General features: G+C 59.1%; 2 protein-coding genes across 3 annotated transcripts in view; one reads left to right on the top strand and one right to left on the bottom strand.

Annotated features, from left to right (window-relative positions):
- The window catches only part of AGAP3 (ArfGAP with GTPase domain, ankyrin repeat and PH domain 3), a 111,359-nt gene extending 102,204 nt beyond the window's left edge, over nucleotides 1–9,155 (top strand). For both annotated transcript variants that reach the window (XM_048293736.1, XM_048293638.1), the window contains exons 14-18: nucleotides 4,983–5,137; nucleotides 5,571–5,661; nucleotides 6,014–6,236; nucleotides 7,287–7,542; nucleotides 7,830–9,155. In XM_048293736.1, the coding sequence (XP_048149693.1) occupies nucleotides 4,983–5,137; nucleotides 5,571–5,661; nucleotides 6,014–6,236; nucleotides 7,287–7,542; nucleotides 7,830–8,054 (950 nt within the window). In that variant the 3' untranslated portion in view covers nucleotides 8,055–9,155. The remainder of the gene's footprint in view (nucleotides 1–4,982; nucleotides 5,138–5,570; nucleotides 5,662–6,013; nucleotides 6,237–7,286; nucleotides 7,543–7,829) is intronic.
- Nucleotides 9,156–15,635: 6,480 nt separating this feature from the next.
- Nucleotides 15,636–22,662, bottom strand: GBX1 (gastrulation brain homeobox 1). The gene is made up of 2 exons (XM_048293434.1): nucleotides 22,133–22,662; nucleotides 15,636–16,346 (listed from the first exon to the last, which is right to left on the bottom strand). The coding sequence occupies exons 1-2, from the start codon at nucleotides 22,590–22,592 to the stop codon at nucleotides 15,823–15,825; spliced, it is 984 nt and encodes a 327-aa protein (XP_048149391.1). The 5' UTR covers nucleotides 22,593–22,662; the 3' UTR covers nucleotides 15,636–15,822.
- Nucleotides 22,663–26,607: the final 3,945 nt, after the last annotated feature.

Genomic DNA, 26,607 nt, shown 5'->3' with positions numbered 1-26,607 from the left:
AGGTCTGACAGGACCTGCCCCTGGTTCCTGCCATGTGCCCCACATGCTGGAGGCGTCCCCCACCTCCTCCCTATGTGACTACCCACTCTCCAGGGCCTCTGGAGGCACTTCTACTATGCCAGCAAAAAGTGGGAGAAGGGCTGGGAGTGGGAAGACAGCATGCAGGGAGAGGCTGGATGTGGCTGGGAAATGGTGAAGAGCAGAGGTGACAGAGGAGACTTGAAGAGTGGGGCTCAGTGCCAGCTCTGCTTCCTGTTTTGCTAATGTTGAGTGGAATCCTGCTCCTCTCTGCTGGACCTGCTGGGATGCAGGGAAGGTGTCCTACACTATCCTGCACCCATCTGCTCAGGAAGGAGCCAGCTGGGGAGCTGTCTGGCATGGAGGGCTCTTTGAGCCTGGTGTGCTGGCATGGAGATGCTCCTGCCATTCCCTGTGCTGAACTCCCCCTTCCCACGGGGGAAGAAAGTGCTGCCCTGGGCCTTTGGGCTGGCGTGGGGGAGCTCTGTCCAGTGCCCTGTGTAGAGAGGGAATTGCTGTGCCGTGTCCAAGTGCTCGGAGCACGGTCCTGCCGCACTGGGTGGGGACCAGAGGGACATTGTTCCATCCTCTGTCCTCACAGAGCTGCTTTGTATCCCAGCTTCTGGGACAGGGGAGCAGCCCCCCTATATTGCTGCTTGTGCTCTGAGAGTGCTGTCCCAACCTGTGTGGGGGCACCTCAGGTAGGGGTGAGGGATGGGGCCAGCCTGCCCCACTGCAGCTCCCCGGGGGAACACGCTGCCTGGGGTGACCTGCTGCACTCCATGGAGAAGCAGGGTGTCCGTGGAAAAGGAGGTGGGAAGTACTGCTGCTGTGGCTCCGCGTCATGGTCCCCACAGGAGGGTCTCTGGGCTGGGCACCAATGCAGGGTGTAGCCAGAGCCCTTTGCAGAGCAGGACCAAGCTCTGCCTCAGCCCTGTATTGAAGCTTAGGCATTTTTAGCCCCCAACCCCATCTGCTCAGAGCTGTGCTTCCCCCCCACTCAGAGCATAGAGAGGGGACTTGGCACGAGCTGTGAGAGCAACACTCCGTGTCACTGCTGCTCCCCTTCCCTTTCCTCTCTGGCATCCCACAGGTGTCACTGGGACACATGGTTGCACTGGGCACCTCACTGCCAGGACTGCTTTGAGCAGCAGATGCAAGCTCCCTTGCATCTTGGTGGGCACTTCCCTTCCCTCCTGCTGTCCCTTTGGTCTGGCTCCCAGCCGGGCACACAGGATGTCCATTCCCTCATTCTTGGCAGCCCCGTGGTGCTGCTCTGCTGTCCAGAGGATGCTTCCCCCCAAGGCTGCAGTGTTGGCAGAGGGAGGGTGACTGCCCTGGGGCTGCTCATCTCACTGCAGTCCCTGCCTGAGTCGTCTTGGCTGCTGGTGGGGTCTGGGTGGCATGTGGCCCTGCTCTCCTGGCCCTGCCCTCCCTAATCCTGCTCCTGTTCAGAGCCCTTGTTCCTGGGCGGTGTTGGAAGGGGGGTCATGGGGTTAACACCCATTAGCAGAGCCGGCTCACACCAAACTCTGCTCAGCAACTCTTCACGGAGCTCAGTCTTTAAAACATCATCAAAAAATCATCAAGAGAGAGAGAGGCAGCGCACTCATTTCCACTGCCCACTAATTCTAATGGAGCTGGTGTAATGGGCTCCCACCAGTGTGCTGGGGGCAGCTGGGGGGCCGGGCTCTGCCGTCTGACCCCCGGGTAGCTGCTCACTTGGAGGCAGCTGGGAAGGGCTCCCTGCTCCTGTAGGAGTGGCTTTCTCTGAGGTCTGAGCCCTGTCAAGTTGGAGCTGACAAGCGCTGGGACTTCTCTGAGAAGGAGCCTGTGCCCAAGTGTGGGGCAGGGGAGGGAGCTCTGCCAGCTCTGCTTCAGCAGAGGCAGTCTGTTCTGCTTATGTCATCTGCTTGGTGCTACCCTTTCGTCCGGCCAGAAATGGCCCTGCTACATTGGGAACCTGTACCTCTCCTCAGAAGAAGCTGCGAATGCCCACTACTTTCCCTAAAACAACGACTTGAGTCTGATCCAACTTGTATGGGTGCCCTGGGGAGCTCAGGAACTGGTCCCAGGCCGTCCCAGAAGGTGGGTCTCAACAGTATTCAATGCTGCTGCAAGTCCTTGATTCCCTTCCCAACTCTGCTGATCCTCACGTGTGAATCCAGGGGTGTGATCCCACAGTGTCACACTTTCCTGTTGTAGTCCTGCTATGCTGAGGCCTCCAAAGGGATCCAGCCCCATAGTGCCATCCTGCACTATGAGGTGGGGAGTTTGCCTTAGTGCAGCAGAAAAGCTGTGGTCCTTTGTTAGCTCTTCCCGGGCTCCGAGAGCAACAGGCCCTTTGTTCGGCCTGAAGCTGGAATCCAGGAGGCACAAAGAAGGAAGGGAACGGAGGTCCTGTGTCTTGCAGAGCTGGCGCCAGGGCTTTGGTTGGACTAGGACTGCTCCCACGGCTGGGACTGGGCAGCCCCAGAGCTGTGGAATGTCCCTCAGCTGTGATAGTGGGAAAGTCCATCCGAGTCAGGTTGGAGCCCCAGAAATTTCTCTCCCAGAAGGAGGGAGCCTCTTGCCCTAATATGAATGTCCTGAGCAGAGTGCTGGGAGCCACATGGAGCCCCCCAGCCCCAGCATGGTGCCTCAAGGAGCAACAGTGAGCCCCACGCCAGAGCCCTGGGCAGGCAGAGCAGGCATTTGCTTCCCTGGGAAGCATACATGTGCAGGAAGGCTGGGGCTGGGATTCCTGTCTGTCTGTTTGGTGGGGAGGTGCTCACCAAACAGGAGACAGGAACAAGAAGGATGCAGCCACGTGAGCCCACAGCAGGAATCCTCGCTGTGTCCTGCTGACCACGATGTCCTGCTTCCTGCTGTGCAGAAGGGGCTCAGCAGCAGGAAGGACTTTAAGTGCATCCAGTGTTTCCCGAGTCCAGGCAGCTGGCTTGGGCTCTGCAACACAGTGGCAGCAGCCACAGGTGGCTCAGACCATGGAAGGATGAGGTTTGAGCAGAACAGGGCCTGTTCTGGTGTGTCAGGGTCCTCCAGGAGCACTGTCTGCAGACGCTCCATCCAGCACCTGGGCAGCCTGTGCCCCAGGGCACTGCTGCTCACTCCTTCCTGGCTGGCAGCACTTGGCCCCAGGCAGCCACCAGTCCTGTGGCTGTGGGGGGATGGTCCTGGCTCCCCTGCAGTCTGGAGGCTCCCTGCCCATGCCTGGGTCTGGCAGCACGCACAGAGGCTGGTGCCAGCAAGCCAAGGAGGCAATGCCTGTTAGCCTGGCTGTTGGCTGGTTATTTCTTCTCCCAGTATTCACAAGTTAGCAGCTGTGTATTTTCCAAGAATCTTGTTCTTGAGCTGGGACTTGGTAACTGTGGGGTCCCTCCTGCAGCTGAGAGGTGGAGGAAAGGGCAAAGTGCTGGACGAGTGGGATGTCCCAGTTACACCCGTGTATCACAGAGAGGGGAGAGCCCAGCAGCGTGGCTAACTGCCTGCTCCCTGCAGTCTGTCATCCTCCTGAGGGCTCAGAGGCTCTCATTCCAGCAGGAGAGAGGCAGTTGCAGGCACCTTTCCCCAGAGGAGGAAAGGTGATCCCCAGGCTGATTTAGGCTGAAATGAGTAAAAGAGCCTTGCCTTCCTATCTGGGAAGGGCAAGCCAGGACAAGGCCTCATGCTGGAGTCATTCCATCCTCCCCAGGCTCTGATGGTGTGGAGAGCCGGCCTTGTGTTCCCACAGCAGTTCATGAGCACTGGTGTTCTCCAAGCCTGGGACTTGTCAGTGCAGGTGCTGACCGCCAGCCCGGGACGAAGGGCTGTGCTCTGCCACCGTGCCCAAGGGACCTGGCTTTCCTAAGGAGACTTCCCAAGGCTGCACTGTGTTCTGGGGACATTCGTGGACACAGCCTGGCTCAGATGGGCGCAGGCAGCCCTGCAGTAGCCGAGGGTGGCCATGGCCTTGGTGGGACCTAGCCAGGGGTCTCTGCAGCCATTCACTGGGGCTGCAGCAGCTCCTCAGTCCCTGCCTTTCTGCCACTTCCCTCTGCAGTGAGGGACTTCTGTGCTGCAGAGAAGTCAGGGAGAGGAGCAGACCTCCCTCAAACCCCTCCAGACTCCCCTGCTCACCTCCCCACGTCATGCCCAGTGTGCACAGACCCTGCCAGGCTTGAAGCCAGCACAGCTCTGCCTTGATGTGGACCGGAGGCCCCTCGGCCTCCGTGCTGTCTCTGGAGCTGAGCAGTTGACTCCCTGCTTTTAATAGAGAGCTGGGAAGGCACATTATGGAGATGAGGGTGTTATTTGCATAACGCTAATTAGGTAATTACAAATCATTTTGCTATGAGCTGAAGCGTGTGCTGTGACATAACGTTTATTAGTCATTCCATTCAGGCCCCGCTTAGTTAAGTCATTTACTGCACTAACTACTGAAGTTGGCAATAAAAGGTAAATGCTGGTGCTGGGTGTGAGGCTGAGACACGACACCCCGTGAACTGTGCCCGTGGGGGGCTGTGTGAGGCAGAGCCAGGCTGGCAGGTGTTAGCAGGGCAGACCACCTTTGAAGCCATGGTGAAGAGCTGCCTCTGAACCCACTGCACAGCCCTTCTTGCACCACCTCACTCCGTGTGCAGGGCCCATGCTCCAAAGCCACTCGTGGGTGGGCACTGAGCCCTGGTGCTGGGGCTGTCTGCAGGCACCAGCTCAGTGGAGGAGCCAATTTCACTGCTCCAGAGGTTGGCAGCTTTCTCTGAGGGTGGGACACAGGGCAGAAGCCAGTGGAGCTGTGTGGGGCAGAGCAAGGGAGGTTTGGCACAGAGCTCTGATTCTTCTCTGCAGGCACTTGCCTGTCCCAGCCTCCTGGGCTCTGCTGCTGCCTCAGCTTGGCCATTTGGGGATGGCAGTGGCCTGCAGGGATCTGTCCCATGGCAGATCCCATCCTTCCCAGCCCTGTGTCATGGCACACCTTTCTCTTCCAGAACCAGATGAGCCATTTGAGTTCATTATTGTGTCGCTGACGGGCCAGACATGGCTCTTTGAAGCCTCAACATCAGAGGAGCGGGAGCTCTGGGTGCAGGCCATTGAGAGCCAGATCCTGGCCAGCCTGCAGGGCTGTGAGAGCAGCAAAAACAAGGTAAGAGGCCTTGGCCAACTTCTGTTCTATCTTCTCTGGCATCTGCTTTGTCACATTCCTCCATGTCCCACGCTTGCCTGTTTGTCCCTCTGCTCCCAGGGAGAGTTCAGTCCCGTCCCTGGGACTATGCAGTTGCCCCCAGGTTTCTTGTCCCCTCTGGCCCACCTGGCTCTGGCCCCATGGAGTACTCTGCATCCTGTGTGGCTGGATCCTACATGGTTCATTCCCTCTCTGGACATCTCTGCCCTTTCTCCCCACTCTGACCCACTGTTCCCTGCTTCTCTGGTGCACACCTGGCCACTCCAGACCCTGTTGTCAGAGCCCCCATGCTGGCCAGCCTCATGGAGTGTGGTGTGGCACACTAGGAGGGGTGCAGGACGCATGGTAGGGTGGCTGGCCTGCAGTGAAGGGGGTCTCGTGGGGTTCTTTGCAGACTCGGCTGGGCAGCCAGGGCGACGCACAGGCCATGCAGGCCGTCCGCACCGCACGTGGGAACAGCTTCTGCGTGGACTGCGATGCACCGAGTAAGAGATGCTACAGTGGGCAGGGGGCTCACCCAGGAGGGGAGGGGGCTCCAGCCACCCCAGTCACCCCTTCTCTCAGCCCATAGAGACCTGCTCTGTGTGTCTGTCCTGTCCTCTCCTGCAGTGGACCTTCTCCTCAGGGTTGGGGTACAGACCCACCTGCCACACTGGCCCATGACCCCTCACTGGCCAGCCTGAGGTCATGGCCTCTCCGTGCCCACCCCTCCCAGGGACACTGAACTGGGAAGGGTTTGGTGGGCAGGTGCCTGCAAATACGAGTCTGAACCACAGGAGACGGGCTGGTGAGTCTTGGCAGGTATTAACTCTCCCCCCCTGATCCTGCTGCCCTCAGATCCGGACTGGGCCAGTCTGAACCTGGGCGCTCTCATGTGCATCGAGTGCTCCGGGATCCATCGCAACCTGGGCACCCACCTGTCCCGTGTGCGCTCCCTGGACCTGGATGACTGGCCTAGCGAGCTTCTTATGGTCATGACGGCCATCGGCAACGCACTTGCAAACGCTGTCTGGGAGGGAATGGTGGAGGGGTACCCCAAGCCCACGCCTGAGAGCAGTCGGTAAGGGAGGTGGTGAACCCCAGAGATGCTTCTTGGGAACCACACCAGGAGGGCTGGGGGATGCTACAGGGGGTTGGGAGCAGCCATTGAGGCAGGCAGGATTCCTCAAGATGCTCCAGTGTTGGGGGTCCTGCCCGCCTGCGAGGCACTGGCCACCCTCTCCTGCCATCCTGGTGGGGCAGTGGGGCTCCATGGCGGCCACAGCCGTGCGGTGACTGTGAGAGCTGAGGCTGGCTGCAAAGCCGAAGGGGTTAACAGAGATGGCTTGGCAGCGTCGTGCAGGTCTCCAGGGTCTGTCCCTTTCAGGCCCTTGTCTGTCCCTATCGGAGCCACTCTCCTGTCACTCATCCCAACGAGAGCCCATTCTGTGGCTTATCAGCGGCGGAGCGCGGGTCAGGGGGCGGCGGCAGTGAGCATGCTCGGCGCAGGGCATTGATGGCCGCCCGCCAGATGCAGATGGATAGAAAGGCAGCAGATAGCGGTGGGACGGCGCACATCGATCCGCCGGCCCCGCGGCCCCGCCGGGACGGACGCGGACACCGCCTTTGTTTGCACCAGGCGAGACGCGGCAGCGATAAGGTGCCTCCCGTGGCACTGGGCTGGCGTGTGCAGCACTAACCTTCTCCTGCCACTGGCCATGGCCCCACACAGGCACGGGATAGGGACGGTCCCTGTGCTGCCACGGCACAGGCACACAGCGTTGGGGTGCGAGGGGCTCCAGCAGGGAGGTGCACAGGGACAGGTGTGGGGTCTGGGTGCAAGATGCTGCTGCTGTATAGGCATAGGCGTAAGCATACAGTGTCCATAGGGAGCTGTAAGGAGGTCAAGCAGGTGACAGACAGGTGTCCAGAGTGGGGTGACAGAACCCCAGTGGCAGCTGTGGGCACAGAGGCACGGCAGGGGCTATGCAGAACATACCTGGGTGTGACAGATGTTCACTGCTCACACAAGTATGTTCACGTGGCAGTGCTGATAATCATATTATCCTTTTGTGCACGGGGCCCAGGCAAGTTGTCTCAACTGTGACAGTGACAATGTCCTGTCTGGCAGGGAGGAGAAGGAGCGCTGGATCCGGGCTAAGTATGAGCAGAAGCTCTTTCTGGCCCCACTGCCCCAGTCTGACATCCCGCTGGGGCAGCAGCTGCTGCGGGCCGTGGTGGAGGATGACCTGCGCCTCGTGGTGACACTCCTGGCCCATGGCACCAAGGAGGAAGTGAATGAGACCTACGGAGATGGAGATGGGCGCACAGCACTGCATCTCTCTTGCGCAATGGCCAATGTAGTCTTCACGCAGCTGCTCATCTGGGTAAGACAGAACCTGCGGCCCCTACCGCAGGGCTTCTGGTGCTATCCTAGTGCTTCCCCACCTCCCTGCTACCAGGGCACAAGGCACCCTTTATCCATCCTGCTTCCGTGGGTTCTCCCACATGCCCACTCGTGCTGACCTGCCCACTCTCTTGGCTCCCTGTCCCTGGCCACCCTCCCAGCTCCCTCTTCCTGCCTACCCCAGAGACCCTCTGCTCCTTGCCACTTCCATGCCCATGGGCGCATGGTACCCAGGTACCACTGACCAGCTGCTTCTCTCCTGTGCAGTACGGAGTGGATGTGAAGAGCCGGGACGCTCGGGGCCTGACCCCACTGGCCTATGCCCGGCGAGCCGGCAGCCAGGAGTGCATCGACATCCTGCTGCAGCACGGTTGCCCCAGCGACAGCGCTGCCACGCTGACCCCCAGCCTGCCCCGCCGCAACACCAATGCCAACAACAACGCCTGCGCCACGGCGCCGGTTGAGTTCAGCGCCAGCCCCAGCACGGTCTAGCCCTGCACGGGCCCTCCGGTTGCCGCACAGCTGCCCTCCAGCCCTGCCGGGGACCAAGGCCGCAGGAATGGGTCTGAGAGCAGCACAGACAGGCCCCCGCGGTGCTTGCCCCCACCAGAACCCCTGTTCCAGCCAAGAGGAGGCTGGGAGCCAGCCGGGAGCCAGCATCCTGCTCCTCTGCACTGGTTCCAGCCACCTCTCACTGTGCAGCTGTGCAGACCCAGTGCTGTCAGCTTGTGGAGGGGCTCCTGCATAATCCCTGGGGTGGCTCCAGTGCACCCCATTCTTGTGACCGGTACATGGATGGGGGGGCAGTTTCTCCTGCCCCCCCCCCCCCCCATCACACACATCTGTAGATAAAGCAGGGGCTGGGGACAGTTCAGGTGTGTAGCCCCCCCCTGCACAGCAGTACCAGGGAGGCTGATGGCTGCACCCACTCCCTCAGGCAGGTCAGTTTGGGCACTTCCTTCCAGCTCTCCATCCGTGTTGGCCTCGCCACGCTCCCCAGTGCAGTGGTGAGGTGGGGAGCAGCAGGAGGTGCGTATTTCTCCATTGTGCCCCCATGCTCCTCTGCTTCTGGCCGGTGCAGGAGGGATGCATGCACCGATACCGCTCCCCGTGCGCTGATGCAAGGGTGGCATCTCCCCAGTGCAGCCCCTGGACAAAGGCCTCCCCAGCCTCCCTGGTGACCTGGAGCGTGAAGAGGATGGTCACCTCGGAATCCCCAGCTCTGTCTGTCTGTCTGTCTGTAGAGTCACTGTCCTTCCAGGTTAAAGCTCCAAGCTCCAAGCCATACACAGTGTCTCCATCAGAGCCTCCCGCTGGCTCCCACTGCTGCCCAGGTGGGGCTGGTCTCCAGCTGAGCAAGAGGAGAGGAGAGGAGCGTCTCTCTTTGCATTGGGGTCAAGCCTCTAGCTGAATGCTGGAACCCCAAGGCTTTGGACACTGCTATGGAATGTCTCTGTCACTTGTGTATAAAATGTACATTGGAAATATTTATATGGACACTCTGTATATACGGTTTCTTTTCCATGAGTTGCCCTGTGTGTGTTATCTGCAGCCAAGGAGATAAAGGCCAATAAAGCAACCCCCCTCCTGCCAGGCCAGCGTCTCAGTGTGCTGCCTTTGGGGCCTCCGGTGCAGCCCTGGTTTGCACCTGGGTCTGGTGACTCTCCATCCCACACTGACAAGCGTTCAGCCTCTTCTCCTCCGGCTCAGGCTCTGATAACAGCAGTCCTGTGCCAAACTGGGCCCCTGGAACATTGCAGAGTGCTGAGGGGTGGACGGGAGATGTGCCAACCCTGGGCACTGAGGGACAATGCCAGAACATGGCCCCAGAGGAATGCACAGCTCTGGTGGGATGGGAGATGGGCACAGCAGAGGGGTGTGCTGGAGAGGGAACATGCAGGGCAGGAATGCTGGGCCAGCTGGTCCCTGTGCACAGGACAGCGAGTGTGAAGTTGGGATGGGGCAAGGCAGAGATGGGCAGGGAATGATGGGCTGCCAGGGCAAGTGAGGAGTCTGCTATGGCTACAGAATACTGGGTGTCATTGCGTCCCAAGGCACAGGCAGACCCCTGAGCAGTGAAGGGAGCCGTGTGTCTGCTCTGCCAGCCCTAACTTTGCATGCTTCTCATAGCTGTGGGCAGAGCAGAGCCCCAGTGCTGGCAGTTCCAGGGTGCACCCCAGGCCACACCACAAACTGCAGTTCGGGGTTCCAGTGTCTCTGTGCTGTGCTGGGGTCCAGGCTCTGCTGCACTGGGACTGGGCACAGGCCTTGGGCCCCAAGCCTGTGTGGCAGTCTGCAAGGAAGGGAGGTGCCAGGACACCCCCACCTGCCACAGCTACCCCAGCTATCCCTGCCAAACCCCTGCTGCCTCCTCCTTGTGCCTCTCCTGTGGCAGAGGCTATCTCGCTGGGGTCTGCAGACAGTGGCCCCAGCCCCTCCACCAGCCCCTCCACTCATTGGTGTGTTCCGGCTGCGTGTGCCCATGTCATCATCCTCATCCTGGTCCTGGCTCTGGTCCTGGTCCTGGTCCCACTTCCAGTCCGGGCCCTGCACCCATGTCACCCCTCATTCCCGTCCCCTCGTGGTGCCCATGGGTGCCCCCACACCGGCCCTGGCCCCAGCCCAGTGCTGGGTTTGGTTAATTTCCTGGCGACTGCATTAGCGGGAATGGAAGCCGAGGGACGGCAGCTCCTCTGGGGCCCATTAATCATCCCCCTCAGACAAGCTGCCTTGATTACAAGTGGCAAGAAATTCATTAGGGCTGCGGCTCTGACAACTTTTATCTGCGCGGCTGGATCTGACTCATTAGGCAGCCAAATTAAAGCCATGATGGGCCCTGATGAAATTCACTGCTTGTTTATCTTGTGCGATCTGATACATCTGCCCATACATCATCTCCCGCGCGGGATCCCGCCCTACCCAGCCCTGGCGCCTCCCTTCACATCCCAGCCCTGCCCCAAGCCCCCGGGTACCCTGCCTGGACCCAGCTCTGACCCCAGAAGACCCCTCGCCTGCCCCCACACTCTGCCTGCGGCATTGGGGCTGGAGTCGGGGCTGTAAGCGATGACCAGGCCACCAGGAGCCATGCGGAGACAGCTCTGGAATCAAAACCATGAATACCCTGAGCTGGAAGGAGCCCACGGAGATCATCAACATCCAGGGTCTGGGGCCACACAGCCCAGAGCAGCTCCCCACGGCCCATGCAGTACTTGTGGGGGGTGCAGTCCCCTCAAGGCACCCAGACCCCTGGCCAGGTCCTGCTGGCAGTGGCACTGCTGTGGGCACACAGCCCTGTGAAAACAGGCCCTGTGCCCTGCTGCTGCCTGCATATTGCAAACAGGCGCTGGGGATCCCAGTGATGCCCCTTTGCTGGCACCCTGGGGCAGGGAATTCCACCAGATCCCCGCAGGCTCTGACACCATCCCAAGGAGCCTCCACCCCGCAGTGGGCCAGACCCCACCAGCAGCACCACTTGTGCCCTGTCCTGCCTTGCCCCAGCCCAGCATTACCCCAATGCTGGAGCACATCTGGGTGCCAAGGTGACCGATGTGGCTTCACGTGGCCCCAGGCCAGGACGGGCTGAAGCAGAAGCTCCATGTCCGTGTTCAGGGTAAGAGGTGTGTGTCCATGTTTAGGGGCAGGAGCTGTGTCCATGCTTAGGGGCAGGAGCTCTGTGTCTGTGTTTAGGGGCACTGTGTCTGGTTTTGGGAGCAGGAGTCCGGTGTCTGTGTTCAGGTTGATGCCAGGGAGGACACAGGCCAACCCTCTGCTCTGCTGTACACCAGAGGACCATGCCAGGGCAGCAGCACAGTGGGACTGTCCCTGTGTTACATGGCCCGAGCAGCAGCAGTGACCACTGCAGCTCCGTGGCAGCACCATGAGGATCCCACCCCAGGCAGCCAGCAGCACTCACACCATCGAGCTGAGGCTGGAGCAAGGGGGAGGGAGGTGGGTGCCACAGGACAGGAGCCAGGGATGCAGACTCGTGCCATGAGTAAATCCACGATATGCAGCCTCAGGCTGGGAACCAGCCAGACCACAGGTTTGCAGCACTTCCCAGAGAGCCTGGGCACAGCCAGAAAAAGGCCCACAGGGTACAACTTACAACAGAAGCCCCACAGGCCTTCTTGGAGCTCCAGCTGAGCAGGCACAGCCTCCTGGGGATCTGTAGGTGGTCAGCAGCAGGGCATGGGGCAGCACCGCCCAGCCCTGAGGCTGCTGGAATCACATGCTGAGCACGTGCAGAGGTGCCTTCAGGAGAGATGGCCAGAGCAGAGATCCTGCCACAGGGCTGTCCCATCATGTGTCCAGTCAGCTTTGTCTCTGGGAGAAAAGGCACAGGTGTGACAGCTCCGAGCTCCCTTGGCCTGTGCTCAGTAAGGTGCAGCACCAGCCAACACACTCCACTACAACATCTGCACCCTGTCTGTGCCCATTCACGGCTGTCGGGCCTCCGGGCGGGTGCAGATGCCCACAGCACAGGGACTCCCAAAGCCCTGGGGGCAGTTCCAGCCTGGCTGGTGGGGACAGGGTGCAAAGGAGTTGGGGAGTGGTCAGAGGGAGATCATGACCCTTCCCAGGTGCCAGCCATTGGGAAATTGTTTCTCTCCTGCCCATTGTTTCTCTCCTGCACCTGAGCTATCCCTGTAGCCACTGGCTAATGAATAACACCAGCACCATATTGTGGGCCATCACATCTTCATACAAGCACCTTGTCAGGGAATGCTGAGAACCAGCTTTGTTGTGCTGAGTGAATAAACACTCTGTGGATGCAATCCCTGCTCCTTTCCCAGTTCTTTAAGAACCACCATACAGCTAAACAAGTGTACAGGTTTGGGTAGGGAGAATTCCCTTGTAAATGCTGAAATTGCCGTCCTTAGGCAATTTCATATGACTGCATGTATATATGTGTATAATGCATGTATATGTATATAAACATATTTATATAAACAAACACATGTCCATAAATGCATACACACCATATGTATTTCTCTGTGTGTCTGCACCTGTGTCTGTGTGTGTGCACACGTGTGTGCCCGTGTGCATGTGTACCAGCCTGTGTGTTTGCATTCCTTCCCCAGCACACAGGATAACAGCCAGAAGCTGGTAGATGGGAAATTCCAAACAGATGCAAGGAAAAAAACATATTAAGAAGGTGGCTGGACAGTGGTACAGGGGCCCGAAGAGGAGGGGTTGCCCGCCCTTGGAGATACTGGAAGTCCGATGGGCAAGTTCTTCAGCATCTTGAATGGGACAGGCTTTGTGCAGGTGTTGGAGCAGAGACCTCCCAAGGCCCCATCCAGCTTCACGGCTCAATTGCCCCAGGTCTGTCTTTACTGCCCAGTTTTTCATTGCGGCTGTCCTCCCACCAACCCCAGTCTGACACAGCACCCAGAGCTCCAGCTCATGGGGGCCCCCACAGCTCTCCCCTCTGGGGACAGACCACAGCTGCTTTGTGCAGTGTGGGCAGTGCCATGCACCGTGCTCGCTGTGCAGTGCTTTGCTCTCCGCTGTGCAGGAGGCACCAGAGCTGTCACAATGCTCGGGGTTCACAGGGAGCTCTGCTCCGCTCTGCTCGGTACCAGGAACACTCTGCTGCTCTGCAGCTCTCTCCAGCAGCGCTGGTGACAGCATGAGTCTGTCACCTCCAGCAGCAGTACACAGAGCTGCACCTCTGCAGCATTTGTGGGGATTTTAACATGGCTGTTTGTAGGGCTGCAGTGCATACAGGCTCTGGGACTGGTCTAATACAAAAACAACAACAAAAAAATCTTCCATGCAGCTGAAAACTGTAGGTGTTGTATCCACCTCAGCAGCAGTCGGTGGATGAGCATGCAATGGAGCAGAAGTACTCTGCACATGCATTTCGGGTGGGCAGTGGCCTGTACAGTGGGGGAGGTGGGTTAAAGACACAATAAACCAGTGCTGCCACTGGGGCAGGACATATCAAGCCAGTGTCAGTTAGAAATGCCCAGTGGGAATAAGGGACTTCTTGGACCTTAAAACAAAACTTGCCTCCTTTCAATATCACTGCCCCAACCCTAGATCTGTGGACACTTTCTGGAGTGTTGTGGTTAACGTGCACTGCTGTGCTGTGATCGGCTGCAGTGGCACAGACCCCTCATGTGGACACATTTGTAGTGGCAGAGCCCTGCTTGTAGCTGCAAAATGGCTTTACCCTGCCTCCTGCCCTCCCACACAGAGACATGAGTACAGTTCATGTGCAAGAGCCACTGCAGTCGCTGCAAACAGCTGTGTCCCCTTTGCTGCCACGTAACACAGCTCAGTCCCTGTCTCAGACCAACACCCACCTGAGGAGGGAGAAGAGGTGCAGGTGCAGGCAGCTCTAACCTGGCCTGTTGAAAAGGGAGCTGACAGTTTTCCTCAGAGCAGGGCACTGGGGGCTGCTGCCAAAGGACATTTACTCCCCTGATCCAGAGGGAATGCCAGCAGGTGTTGCTACCTGAACAGGACAAATCCATGCTGGGGATGCTGTGAGCAACACCAGGCCAGGCAGTTCCTGAGGATACTTTCTTGTTTCCAGGTCAGTGGTGCAGGGACAGAGGCAGGTGTCCTGCAGTGGAAGCCAGCTGTGCTGAGAAACCAAATCCTGAAAGGATCCCGCAGAACTGTCTTGGGACCTGCAGCAAATATTTCTGTGGAAAGAGGCACCCACCAAGGACAGCTAGAAGCACAGCTTTGTCCAAATGGTTGCTCTGATCTGAGCTGTGTCTGTGTCTGTTGGCCACACAAGCCAACTGGAGCCAACAACCATGGGGCAGGAACAGCCACCCCCCAGTGCTCTGAAGCTCCAGGGCACCGCAGGAGGACTCAGCTGTACAGGCTGAGCATGGACCCCACGCTCCAGGTGAACAGAGTGTACCTGCCAAAGAGGGAAGGGACATGGGGAGGGAGCACTGCTCCCCAGGCAGCACAGAGGCCCAGCCCTTGCTATGGCATCAGGGAGGGCACCCAGGAAGGTGGAGTCAGCTCTGGCTGTCAGGGATATTTCCTGCTCTCCCAAGCTGTGTCTCCCAGGGAAGGTGCCAATGGCTGGTTGGACCCTTTGTGACCCAAACTCCCTATCAAGCCTCTGAGCAATTGATGCCCCAGCAAAACCTTGGAGAGAGCCTTCCCCCTCTCCAGGAACCTCTGGTGGCTTTGCCATGGGTGTTGCTACCACAGCACAGGCATAGGAGCTCCCTTGCCCCACGGACTCACTGTCAAACCAGAGCAGAGGTTCCCAAGGCTGGACACCCAGGGAAACACATAGCCCTTGTGCTGTTGACTGGGATTGCAGCTGTGCCCTGTGCAAAACTGGATCTTCATGGGGTTCTGGGGTTGGGCTCAGTATCTGAGATGGCTGGCTGTGGAAGCTCTCAAGAGCAGAGAATGGCTGGCCTGGATGTGCGAGCCCCTGTGGTTGTTGTTCCTGTCCCAGGGCTTCAGCACCAGGGAACCGCCTGTGCCGGGCCAGGGCAGGGGCTGCAGCCGTGCTGGGAGTCTGCAGCAGCCCCCACATTCCCCCACCCCGGGATGAGCTGCGGAGGCAGTCCCGAACCAGTCCTGGCCCCGGCTCCGCCGGCGGGAAGGCCGACCTGGGGAAGCTCCCGGGCGCTTCCCGGCCCCTCCTCTTCTCCCTCCCGCGTCTCGGCACCGGCACAGCAGCGGGTGCAATGGAGCCCGCAAGGCCACCGCTGCTGCTCGCACAGCCTCTGGCTCCGCGGGCCCCGGTACCGGCACCGGCCCAGGGGCGGGTGAGCCCCGGAGCCTCCCCTTCTCCCCGTCCGCTCGCCCTCCCCGACCTCCGCAGTCGCCCCTTGGGGTGGGCGCCGCCGCCCGCTGCCCCTGCCCGTATCCCTGTCCCTCTCGCTGTCCCTGTTCCCACCCCTCTCCCTACCTTGTTCTCCTTCTCTGCCCGCGCCAGGCCGGGGCCCCGGGACCCCCGTCCCTGCAGCGAGGAAGAACGTGGTCTTGCTCCATAGAAAATAATTTATTGAAATCACAGCTATACATGGGCGGGCGCCAGCGGCAGCGCGGGCCCGGCCCGGCCCGGCCCGGCTCAGCCCGGCCCGGCGGGCGGCCAGGGCCCGAGGGCCAGGCGGCCGCACCCCCCGTGGCACGGGCAGAAGGACACGCTGCCGTATGTACAGAGTTTACACGGAATAAATAAGGGACATGTACACAGGAGTGGGAGCGGGCGCCCGGGCCCCCTCCCCGCCGCCGCCACCCGCCCCAGGGTCCGGGAGCTCCGCTGGGCTCAGGGCCGAGCGCCTTGCTCGATCTGCTGGTGCTGGCTGCGCACGGCGAAACGATTGACGTGCACCGGGATGGGCACCACGATCTTGGGGTTGCGGACAGGCTCTCCCGAGCGGTTGCTGACATTGCCAGCCTTGATGCGTTTCCATTTGGCGCGGCGGTTCTGGAACCAGATCTTCACCTGCACCTCGCTCAGCTTCAGGGCATGTGCGATCTGCGAGCGCTCCGTCAGGCTCAGGTACTTCTTGCAGTGGAACTCCTTCTCCAGCTCCAGCAGCTGCTCGCTGGTGAAAGCCGTGCGGCGCCGGCGGCTCTTCCCGGCCCCGGAGCCCGGCGGGGGCTGCTCGGCGGCGGGGCCGCCCTTGCCCTTGCCCTTGGCTCCCAGCGCGGTGCCGGCAGCTGCCCCGTCCAGGAAGGGCTCTTCCTCGCTCTCGCCCGCCGAGCTCTCCTCCTCCCGCTCGCTGCACGGCGTCGCCGCCGACTTCACCTCCAGCTTCTCCTCGTCTGAGCTGTACGCCTTCCCGTCTGCGGGGCACACAGCGTCAGTGTCCGCCGGCGCGGCCCGCCGCCCCCACCCCACCCCACCCCACCCCGCCCCGCCCCGCCGCCCGCACCCCGTCCCGCCCGGGGTCCCTCGGCTCCCAGAGCCCCCGCAGCCGCGGGGGAAGCTCTCCCCGCACCCTCGGCGGGAGGCTGCAGCTCCTCCCGCAGTCTTGGACCCCGTCACTACCGCGTCCCGCAGCCCCGGAGCGGGCGAAGCAGCGGCTCCGGCCCCAGCAGCAGCAGCCCTGCACCGGGTCCTGCTGCGGGCAGCGCCAGCCGCTCCACTCGCGGACCCCAGCGCCCTGCTCCCCGCAGCCTGCCCGGCGGCAAGGGTCAGCACCGACAGACCCGGCGGCCACCCCGGGGTCTGATCCCCTCAGCAGTTGCCCCATCCCACGGCCCAGCCGTAGCAGGTCTCAGTCTAGTGGAGAACATCACAACACTTCCAGGTCTGGACCTTCGCATTGGAAAGAACGCCCATACCTCGTCTCTCAGCTCAGCCCTCCCTGTCCCTTCCCAGTGCACCAAACCATCGATGCCGTTCAGAAAATAGCCAGCCAAGAGCTGCAGAACTGTCCTGGAAACAGCATCCAGAGCCAGCTCCAGCCCAGCAAACCTCTCTGCAGGGCTCTACAGGACATGGGGTGGACCAGTTCTGGCTCTCCCTCCCTAATCCAAGGACACACCACAGCAGACTGTGTGGCCAGCGAACAAGGTGCTGAGGCAGCTGATGCTCAGGGCTCAGCTATGCCCAGCAGTGGGCAGAGGGGCAAGACAGAGCCTGTCAACACCACACAACAGACAGCATCTCATCCCAGGCCACCAGACAGAATGCAGTGCTTGGATCACCACAGACACCTCTGTTCAGCTGCCTGTGAGGATATTGATAGGGTACCGGGGTATGAATCTCTTCCTTGCAAGCTTCTTGTGTCCCAAACTGCTGCCTGAATGATTAAACAGCCATGGAGCAAGGGAAGACATGGTGGAGATAGAGGGGGGGAAAGAGGCCTGCAAGACAGTCACTTTCATAGTAGAAGGACTCAAACAAAGTGAGAAGATGTTCTTGGCCATAGACAGAGGTCATGAAGGGAGGGCCCAGAGCTATGCACAAGCAGGTGAAGAAGCTTTTCTGTCGTGCTGAGACTAGAGAGACCAGAAAATTCTTCGTCTGACCCAAGAGCAGTAATCACTGCTGGAAGGAGTTGTCCTGAAGCACTGCCACTCTATATAACCCACCATGCAGAAGGAGAAGCAGCAGCTCTCCAAACTTCTAAGCAGCGTCCAGGTACTGGCACATGCAACCTGGGCCACTGGATCATCTCAGTGGGAAAGGCAGAACAGCCCTCAGAAGCCTGATAGTGCAGGGTTTAAATACATAAACAGAACTGCAAGAGACTACTTGAACCCAGAAGACATTCCTGGTAGTCTGGTGACTGTGGAGATCCCTCATCCCTTGTTAGTCCTGCAGCAAGCCTATGGCTTCCTGAGAGCCGGTGGGTGGCTTTGGAGATCTGGAATCTTCTCCCCGCTCCTCCTGCTTCCTACAGTGGGAAAGAACATCATCTCTATCCTGCTGCAGAGTGATTTCTTTCTTCCTGAGGGTAGGGAGCAGGGGAAGAGATTTCCCATGTGCATAGAGGGTAAAGACCCAGAGAATTTATGCTTGTGGGGCTGAGGATTAGCAGCAGGTGGCAGGGAGCACTTTGGCTGCCATTGCACAGGCTCATGCAAGCACTTTGCTGAAGAAAAGAAGAGCTTTTAGCTTCTGTGTACCGTCTCTCTCTGGTGGAGCACGGGGCCTGACAAGGTAAGAGAGCTCTTACGAGGAATTCAGTGTCTTCCCCAAGGGCTCTTTAGGTCCTGCCCTGGCACTGCAATTCCCCAGGGATGGCAGATGGCATCCCAGCAGCCACACCAGCAAAGAGTGCTGGTAGGACAGTTTGCTCCTGTTAGCCCAGGCTGTGCCCCAGGAGACTGGAAGAAGGCTGAGCAACATGATGGTTTGTAAAACAGGTGCTATCTCTGAATACTCTCTTCTGAACCAGACTCCAAATTTTAAATGGTCTCTAGCACTCTTCCATTTGTGTCTTATAAAAGAGCTGGGTTTGCAGTAAGGAACTCGGAACTGTTTGATAACAGAATCTAAATCAGATGTTTTCACAAAGGAAATTGGTATATTGGTCTGTTAGTCACCTACTATGTCCCCAGCAAGGAAGGAATGAAGGCAGGGATCCCACCTGTGTGTTGGGGCTATACTGAGACTTTCAAGGCCTTTGAACATGAAGTGAAGCTGTCACGAAGCAAAGCATCATGATTGAAAAATCAACGAGAAGTAGTAGATGAAGAATAGGCCTTACTCACTGGTTGGCTTTTCACAAAGTCACAGCTGTTCATTGATCTTGTCAAAGACATTGAAGAGAATCCAAAGGGGGTCACAAAAATGCTCTGAGGGCTGGAGCACCTCTGCTGTGAGGACAGGCTGAGAGAGTTGGAGTTGTTCAGTCTGGGGAAAAGAAGGCTCCAGGGAAACCTTATTGCAACCTTTCAGTACTTAAGGAGGGCTTATAAGAAAGACAGACTTTTAACAGGGCCTCTTGTGATAGGACAAGGGGTGATGGTTTTAAACTAAAAGAGAGTCCATTTAGATTAGATATAAGAAAGAATTATTCACAATGAATGTGGTGAAACACTGGCACAAGTTGCCGAGATAAGCAGTGGATGCCACATCCCCAGCAACACCCAAAGCTGGGTCAGACAGGGCCCTGAGCAACCTGATCTAGTTGAAGATGTCCCAGCCCACAGGGGCAGGGGGTTTGGACTAGGTGGCCTTTAAAGGTCCCTGCCAAGCCAAACCATTCTGTGATTCTATCACTGTGGTTGTGGAAAGCATGGTGAGGAGACTTAGGTGTCACAGGTGACAAAGCTATTCAAGCAGGATCAGGAAGACCTGGATCAGGAATGGGTGTTGTAATGAGCCCTGTGTTGGTAAGCACACACAGCAACAACAGAAACTTCACCCTGTCCCCAGCTGAATGTGCAATCACTACATCAAACCAAGAAAGAGTCTCAGACTACTGCCTGAATCTCAGAGGAGATCTGTACAGCTCAGGAACAAACCTGCTCTCACAAGAGGTGTGGAGAGCTAGGGATGTTAAGTACCCTTACCCCAGGGTTCATGTCTTTGTGGCAGCTGTAGAAATAAGCCAGACTTCAAGCTTTGCTGCTTCTCACCACCAGTTTCCCTACATGCTTCTCCCTGCTCAAGAGGGGTGGCAACAGCTGGAAGCAAGTTTCAAACCCAGTGGATGCAGAGAGAAGCCCCAAAATAGTGCATTGATCCCTTTTGCTGATCCAGGGAGCAACTGATCCTGTGTCCATAGACACCTGCATGATGGAGATACTAACAGAGCCTAGAGACAGAGGCAGTCGCTCCAGAGTGTAAGTCACTTAATGTCAGTGAAACAATCAAAAGGAGGCATTTATTCTTCACAAGTTTCTTCTGCAGGTAAACAATCTGTGGAACATCTTACCATCTTGATGTGGCTGATGTCAAGGTTATCCCTCCTTTCTGGTGGACTCCAGGGGAGATTAGATAAGGCCACAGAAAACAAACTGGTCGAAGTTTACTAAATAAACAGAAACAACACTTGGTACAGGAAGTCCCTAATGTGCAGATGGTTGGATGTGAGGAAAGTATCATTTTAGAACTGAGCATTGCACAGGTTGTGCTCTCTTGCTCCTCCCTGGACAATTGCTTTTGGCCGGGGCCACGGACTGGATGTGAGTGCAAACTGCATTACAGATAGTTTTTGATGACTCCTTTTGACATGAATCATCTTTCTATTCCTTAATACTGGGAAAAAGCTCACAGCAGCCTTCCTGAGTTTCCTCTAAGATGGTTGTAAAACAAACCCCACTGTCCATCTCCAGTTTTGTCTGGTACAGCCAGGACAAACAATAGGTAAAGGAGAAGGTGGGCGCATTTGGCCTGACAAATCCCACAGAACTGGGTCCACATGGGCCTGTGCAGGGGGACAAGCATCCTTCATGGCTCCAGAGCAAGCCCAGTGCTCAGAGGCAGCAGGGGATGAACAGCAGTAGCAAGACATCTTCCCTTCCATCATATGATCCAGTTGCAACAGGAAAAGTCTTAGAGGTAGAATTTCTTGGATTCAGAAGTGGCCACGGTCTGAGACAGTTCATCTGAGTCCCCTGGGAGGAGGGAACATATTGGGCTCAGTTATGGAGGAGCCACAGAGGGAGATCAAGCACAATGGAGTTCATCTGCCCACAGACTGGAAAGACAAGGTTGTATAGACCTGGTTTTGGCCAGGGCAGAGCTGCTCTCGAGAAGACTTTCACAAAAAAAGTAAGATCGCACAGGGCTTTTGATTCAGCACAGAGGCTGGTGAGCACTGGAGGAGCACCCAATACCCCAGTAACCCATAAAGGCAAGGGGGAAGTAGAATGCCCCGACTGTCCTACTTGGGGTGCGAGTTCTAAGGGGTACTTGAGTGAGTGAAATGCTCTTCTGAGGGATGAACAAGGCAGGGCAAGGAAGACATCTGGGCTTACCCAGGAGAGACTAAAGAGAGGATGGAGAACAAACAGCCAAGCACTGCAAGAAGCAGCAGTGATTCTCAGCACACACCCATGCCAAGAAGCCTGTGAGACAAAGGTGGATTTCAGGAGTGGCCAGGGGAGACAGCTCAAGAGAGGCCACGCCAGAGAAGCAGCAGCTGGCTCGTCTGGGTCTTGCCGCAGGGACCCCTCACGCCCCGTGCTGCAGGACCCGAGGGAAAAGAAGGTGAGTGCTGGACCTGGCTGAGAAATACGGAGCAACAAGTCTCTGAGGCTGGTGCTGTACTCGGGGAGCGGCCGCAGCGCACAAAGGCGAGGACCCCGACGGGAGCCGTTCCCGGCCGCACCGAGGGTCCCGGGAGGGGCGCTGCCGCCTGCCCGCGCCGTCGGGCTGAGCCGGTGCCGAGACGGCGGGCGTGGCGGCCAGCACGGAGGAGAGCGGGGCTGCGGGCGGCCGCCTCGGAGCGGGACCTGCTCCACCGTCGCCCCTGGTTTAGAAAGAAAACTTTGAAAAGACGGTAGTCGCAGCACGGCGACGCCGGGAGGCACCCGCCCGGGACGCGGCATCATGCTGGGGACAAGGCGCAGCCCCGCGCCGCACCAAACGGGACCGGGACAGGGACCGGGACCAAGATCGGTGCGGGCGGGGAGGGCTGCGGACCGAGCCGTGGGACTCGCCGCCACCTTCCACCTCACTCGCCCCGGGCCGAGTGCCAGGACCTCGGAGAGCTCCATGCAGCTGGTCCGGCCGGGGCTCCGGGCCGCGGCGCTCCAGTCCCACCGTGGCGTCCCCCAGGACCGGCCGCTCTCCCGCCCCTCCTGCCCCGCGGCCCGGCCGAGGCAAGCGAAGTTTGACTCCCATCCGCGAAAGCTGTGGGCGCTGCGGACCAGGCCTGGGACGGAGGGGATTCGGTTCGGTCCTCCCGGCTCGGCCCAAGTGCAGCTGAGGGCAGGTCCCGCCGCCGCGACCCGTGGCGACCCCGCCGTCCTACCCGCCGCGCCCCGGCCCCCAGCACCTCCGCTCCGCGGCTCCCGTCCTGGCGGGCTCCGGGCCGCAAGACCGCCTTTCCCCAGGTGCCGCTCGGACGGCGGAGAGAACCCGGGCAGGTCTCCCCGGGACTGCGGGGATCCGGGTGAGGCGGGGCGGCTGCTCTCCGCCCGGCAGGACGGGCCCGCGCCGCTCTTACCTGCAAGGCCGGGGAAGGGGTCCGGGAAGTGCAGCGGCGGCTCGGCCGGCCCCTTGTCGCGGCCCGGGGGCAGCTCCTCCGCCTCCAGGCCGTCGGCGCCTCGCCGGCAGCCGGCGTCGGGGGTGGCGCGCGGCGGGGGCAGCTCCTGCGGCGGATAGAAGCCGTCGGGGGGCTCAGAGAAACTGGGCAGGGCGGTGGTGAGCGCCACCATGGAGGGCACGGCCTGGCCCAGGCTGGCGCAGAAGGTGTTGGTGAGGCGGCCGGCGAAGGAAGCGAGCGGGGCCAGCGGCGGCAGCCCCGACTGCAGCGGGGCGTGGGACAGCGCCTGCGGTAGCACCAGCGGCCGGTACGGCATGAACATGGGGTACCCGGTGTAGAGCAGGTGCCCGGAGCGCGGCGGCGGCGTCCCAATGAGCGAGTCGATGGAGAAGGCGGTCCCCTGGCCGCCGGGTCTCTGCATGGCGAGCGGGCGCCTCCGGCTCAGCCGGCACCAACTTTCCGGCGAGCTCGGGCCGCCGCCAACTCGCCGCGATCCCGCCGCCGCCGGGCCCCGCCGCTGCCGCGGCCCCGGCCCCGGCCCCGGCCCGCGCCCTCCGCCTCCCGTGGGCTCCGGCGCCCGGCGAGAGCTGCCGCCCGCCCGCCCGCTCGCTGGCTCGGCGCGGCGGAGTGGAGGCGCGCTCGGAGCCGCCCGCCCGCCCCGCTGCGGGGGGGCCGGGCCGGGCCGCCGAGGGGAGGGGGAGGAGGGGAGGGGAGGGGAGGGGAGGCGGGCGGGGGTGTCGCCCTCTGCTCTCATCCATCTTCTGCACATCACGGTCGAGTTCCTCCTTCAGCCCCCGCTCCGGCGGGGCAAGGCGCCCCGCTCCCCCGGCACGGCCGGCCCCTGGGAAGGCACCTCCCCCTCCCGCCTCATCAGCTGTTATTAATGGTGATTGATGATTAGCAATTACGGGGCCAGGACAAGGGTGCTTTTGTGGGGACGGGACGGGACCGCGCCACTCGGTACAGCCCTCTCCGGGCCCGAGCCGGGCCCACGGACGGGGCGAGCCGGCTCTGCTCCGCCCCGGCACCACCGGCTCCCGTAGCCGGACCCGAGCCGGCCTTCTCGGCAGCTCCTGACGGCCGAGCCCGCGGGGAGTGGCCCGGGGACGGCGGCGAAGGGAGGGCTCCAGCGCCCCGACGGACCGGCCCTGGCCAGGCACTAGCCGCCCCATGCCGGGGCTGCGCCGTGCCGTGCCTGTGCCGTGTCTGGAGACCGCCCGCCGCCGAACAGGGAGCGGAGGGAGCAACCACCGGGCAGGGTCGGGACTGCCCCTTTCCCGGCCCTGGAGCCTTGTCAGCTCGGAGCGGGGTCTCCGTGAGACCGGCGGGCTCGGGCGCCGCGGGGCCGGGAGGACCGCGGGGGCTCCCGCAGACGCACCGGGTCTGGGAGCGGGGGAAGGGGGGGGTGTCCTGAAACGCCCCCTCTTGCTGCTCCCCCGGCCCCGACACTGCTCGGCCCCCCCCGCACTCCGCGTGTCAGACTCGTCCCCCGGTGACGGGCAGCGGCCCTGGTGCGCATCGCTCCATCTGCAGAGCAAGCGACACCCGTGCGAGTGAAAGCTCCCGAGCTGCGGCGAGAACTGCACGGCTCCGCTGTGCTCTCTGTGTCCGGGGAAACATCGCCTGCTCCTTGTGGGGAGTTCCCACGCTAAAACAAAGGACTTTCTGGCCCCAGCTCGGCATTTGGGTTGTCCTCTGTCTATAGAGAGCTGCTCACCAGACCTGCAATAGGCACGCCGAAGCCCTGCTTCAGAAGAGTATTAGGATTTCCGTGTAAAGTGCTTGGAAGTCAAGAAATGCTAGAGCTGAGGTCGTGTCTACACTCACTCCAACTGTAGTTTCAGTGGCACAGTGACATGCCAGACCTCTAGCTCTCACCTAGGGGTATTCCTCTTCTCAAGTCCCCTGTGTGTTCCTGCTTGCATTCCCCCATTGACCAGGGAGGCAGTACCTCTGGCTGCTTAGCTACCCAGGCTCCCTGGTGGCATCAATATCTGTGTAAACACATGGATTTCTCCACCATCACCTTCTGCTCTGTCCCTGAGGAGGTCTGGAACACCACTTTGAAGTGTTTGTTTTCTGTGGGACGTGACAGCCCAGCCATGGAGTTGGACTCATGGGTCCTGTGTGGAGCATGTAAGTGAGGCAAAGTGGGCCCACTGTACTGAAAGTGGGGTACTCAGCCTTCCTCCACTAAACAGGCACAATCTGAATCCCCAGGGCCCAGATATGACATCACAGAGCCTCCTCTTTCTTTCATGTCTTTTGTGCCTTTCTCTGTGGCACATCCTTGTGGTCCCAAAGAATTATCCCTCCACAGCAAGAATGGTCCTGCCCCAAGCCAGAGAAATGGGTGTGGAGAAGTCAGTGATAAGATAATCATCCAGGCTCAAATATTGAACCATAAAACTGAGGCCTGGCATAGGGGGTCCCTGTCACTAGTCTGATGCAGACACCTCCCACCCCTGAGAGAGTGAGAGATGCCTGTCTTTGCAGGTCATTGACTGGTTGTGGCCCCTAGTCCAGGACTAGGGCCCAGATTCCATGCTGGGAAGGAGCATGGCAGTGACAAGCATTTGGATGAATCCCACCACAGAGACCAGTTCTGACACAATAAGGGACATGGCTCCAGATCTGCTGGTCAGTGCTCACATTCTGTCTGTCCTTGCCCCAGCTCTCCTGTCTCATCCACCACATGTCTGAGGTGAAGGAACCTTCAGGTTGGAGTCACCTTCGTGCACATAGTTTGGGTCCATTCCCTGCTATGAAGGCACCTTAGACCATGGAGAAAGTGAAAGCATAGCCATGTGTTACTGGATCTCAAGACTGCACTCAAAAGGGCCCAGATCCAGGCTGTGCAAGCAGCTTCCTGGCTCCTGAGCAAATGCAATTTGATCAATTTTTCAATGAATCTTTTCTATGTAACCAACCCACACCTCACACCTACAGAGAGGTTAGCAAGATATTTGAGAGCAACAGGAAACTGCTCTCTTTAGTGACCTTGTTGGGTAACTGAGCGAGCTGGGGGTGAGCTGCAGCTCCCACGAGGAAGGATGGCAGCCTGTGCCCACAGCAGCAGGTCCTGCCTGAAGACAACAGTGCAAGCTCAGTACTGACCTCTGTACAGCAGCAGCATGCACCCTGTAAGTCCCTACTAATGTAGATTAAGGTTCTGCTTACCTGATCGTACACTTGCATTACCTGCAGCCCCCATCTCCCTTCAAACATTGAGTCTCAGGTTCCATGCTAGGAGCAGCAAGGAAAGGCTGCTTCCAGAGAGGTGGGAAGCCAGCAGGAAGGGCTGTAGCAAGGCAGGGGCTTCATTGACCAGGGTGCATTCCCACAGGACCTGAGTAAGATTAGCAGAGCAGATCTGATGACAGATGGCTGCATCATATGAGTTGGCCCTGACCCTGGAGGGCCAAACCTCCAGGAGGGGGGAATGTACTCAAGGCACCAACAACTCACTCCACTCTGGTTTACTTTGTCTCATGAGACTTCGTGGTAGAGGTAGAAACTCACGTGCAAATAGTAAAGCAAAGATTCAGAGAGAGATATGTTGAAGGACTGCAGAAAAGAAAAAAGGTTGTAAGGATAATAAAGCAAAGATTGTGCTGCTGTAGTCTGGTGTGTACATCAAATGGGACAGAGCTCCCACATCCACAATCCTCTCAGGGTAAGCCAACTTAGAATGAGGGACCAGGTTGCACATCCACCCATTGGACTTCCATGGGTTTTCCCAATTTCAACTGTGTAACCCCTGTCTAATCTTCCACAGCTTCTTACTGCCTAGTGAAATGCAGTTTCCATGGCTTCCACTTGAGGCTCAGATCTCTGCTGCTCAGATGCTCCCTGGGCGTCTTTCCCTCTCCACACACCTTCTCTGCAGAAAGCCCCTCAATTCCAGTTTAAAGGGCTTCATCCCTCCCTCTCAAAGACCCAGTGTGTTCCCTTAACATACCTGAAGATAGGCTGTCCAACATGCCAGGTACAGCAGAAATACTGATTGTGTGTGCCTGCTCTCTCCTGATTTGGGGTCACTGGGTCATGGCTCGTGTTTTTCAGTCTCATCATGTGATCCTGAGTCTCACCAAGCTGGACCCCGAGTGCTGAATTCAAGTCCAGTCTCTGCAAGCAGCACCTTCAGCAATCACAGACCAGCCTGGCCCATCTCCTCCATCACGCCACTGCCTAAGCTGGCCCTCCATCCTCAGTCTGCCTTTGCTTCCCACCTCTCTTCTCTGTTTTCTGCATTAGAAATGCTCAAGCTTCTTCTCCTCCTCTTCTCCATTCCTTGCTTTGGACATGTGAACATGGACAAGTCCATTTGCCTGCTTTTCTGGAGTCTGTAGGAAAGACTGGAAAGTGTCCTGCTCAACACTTGACACTTTGGACACAGTGTCTGTCCTGAAGATGGTACATGGCCTGTCTGGTCA

Source organism: Corvus hawaiiensis, chromosome 1 (assembly GCF_020740725.1).
Source record: "Corvus hawaiiensis isolate bCorHaw1 chromosome 1, bCorHaw1.pri.cur, whole genome shotgun sequence".
Classification (NCBI taxonomy): domain Eukaryota; kingdom Metazoa; phylum Chordata; class Aves; order Passeriformes; family Corvidae; genus Corvus; species Corvus hawaiiensis.
Note: the sequence above shows the minus strand (reverse complement) of the source record. Positions and strands in the feature narration are given on the sequence as shown.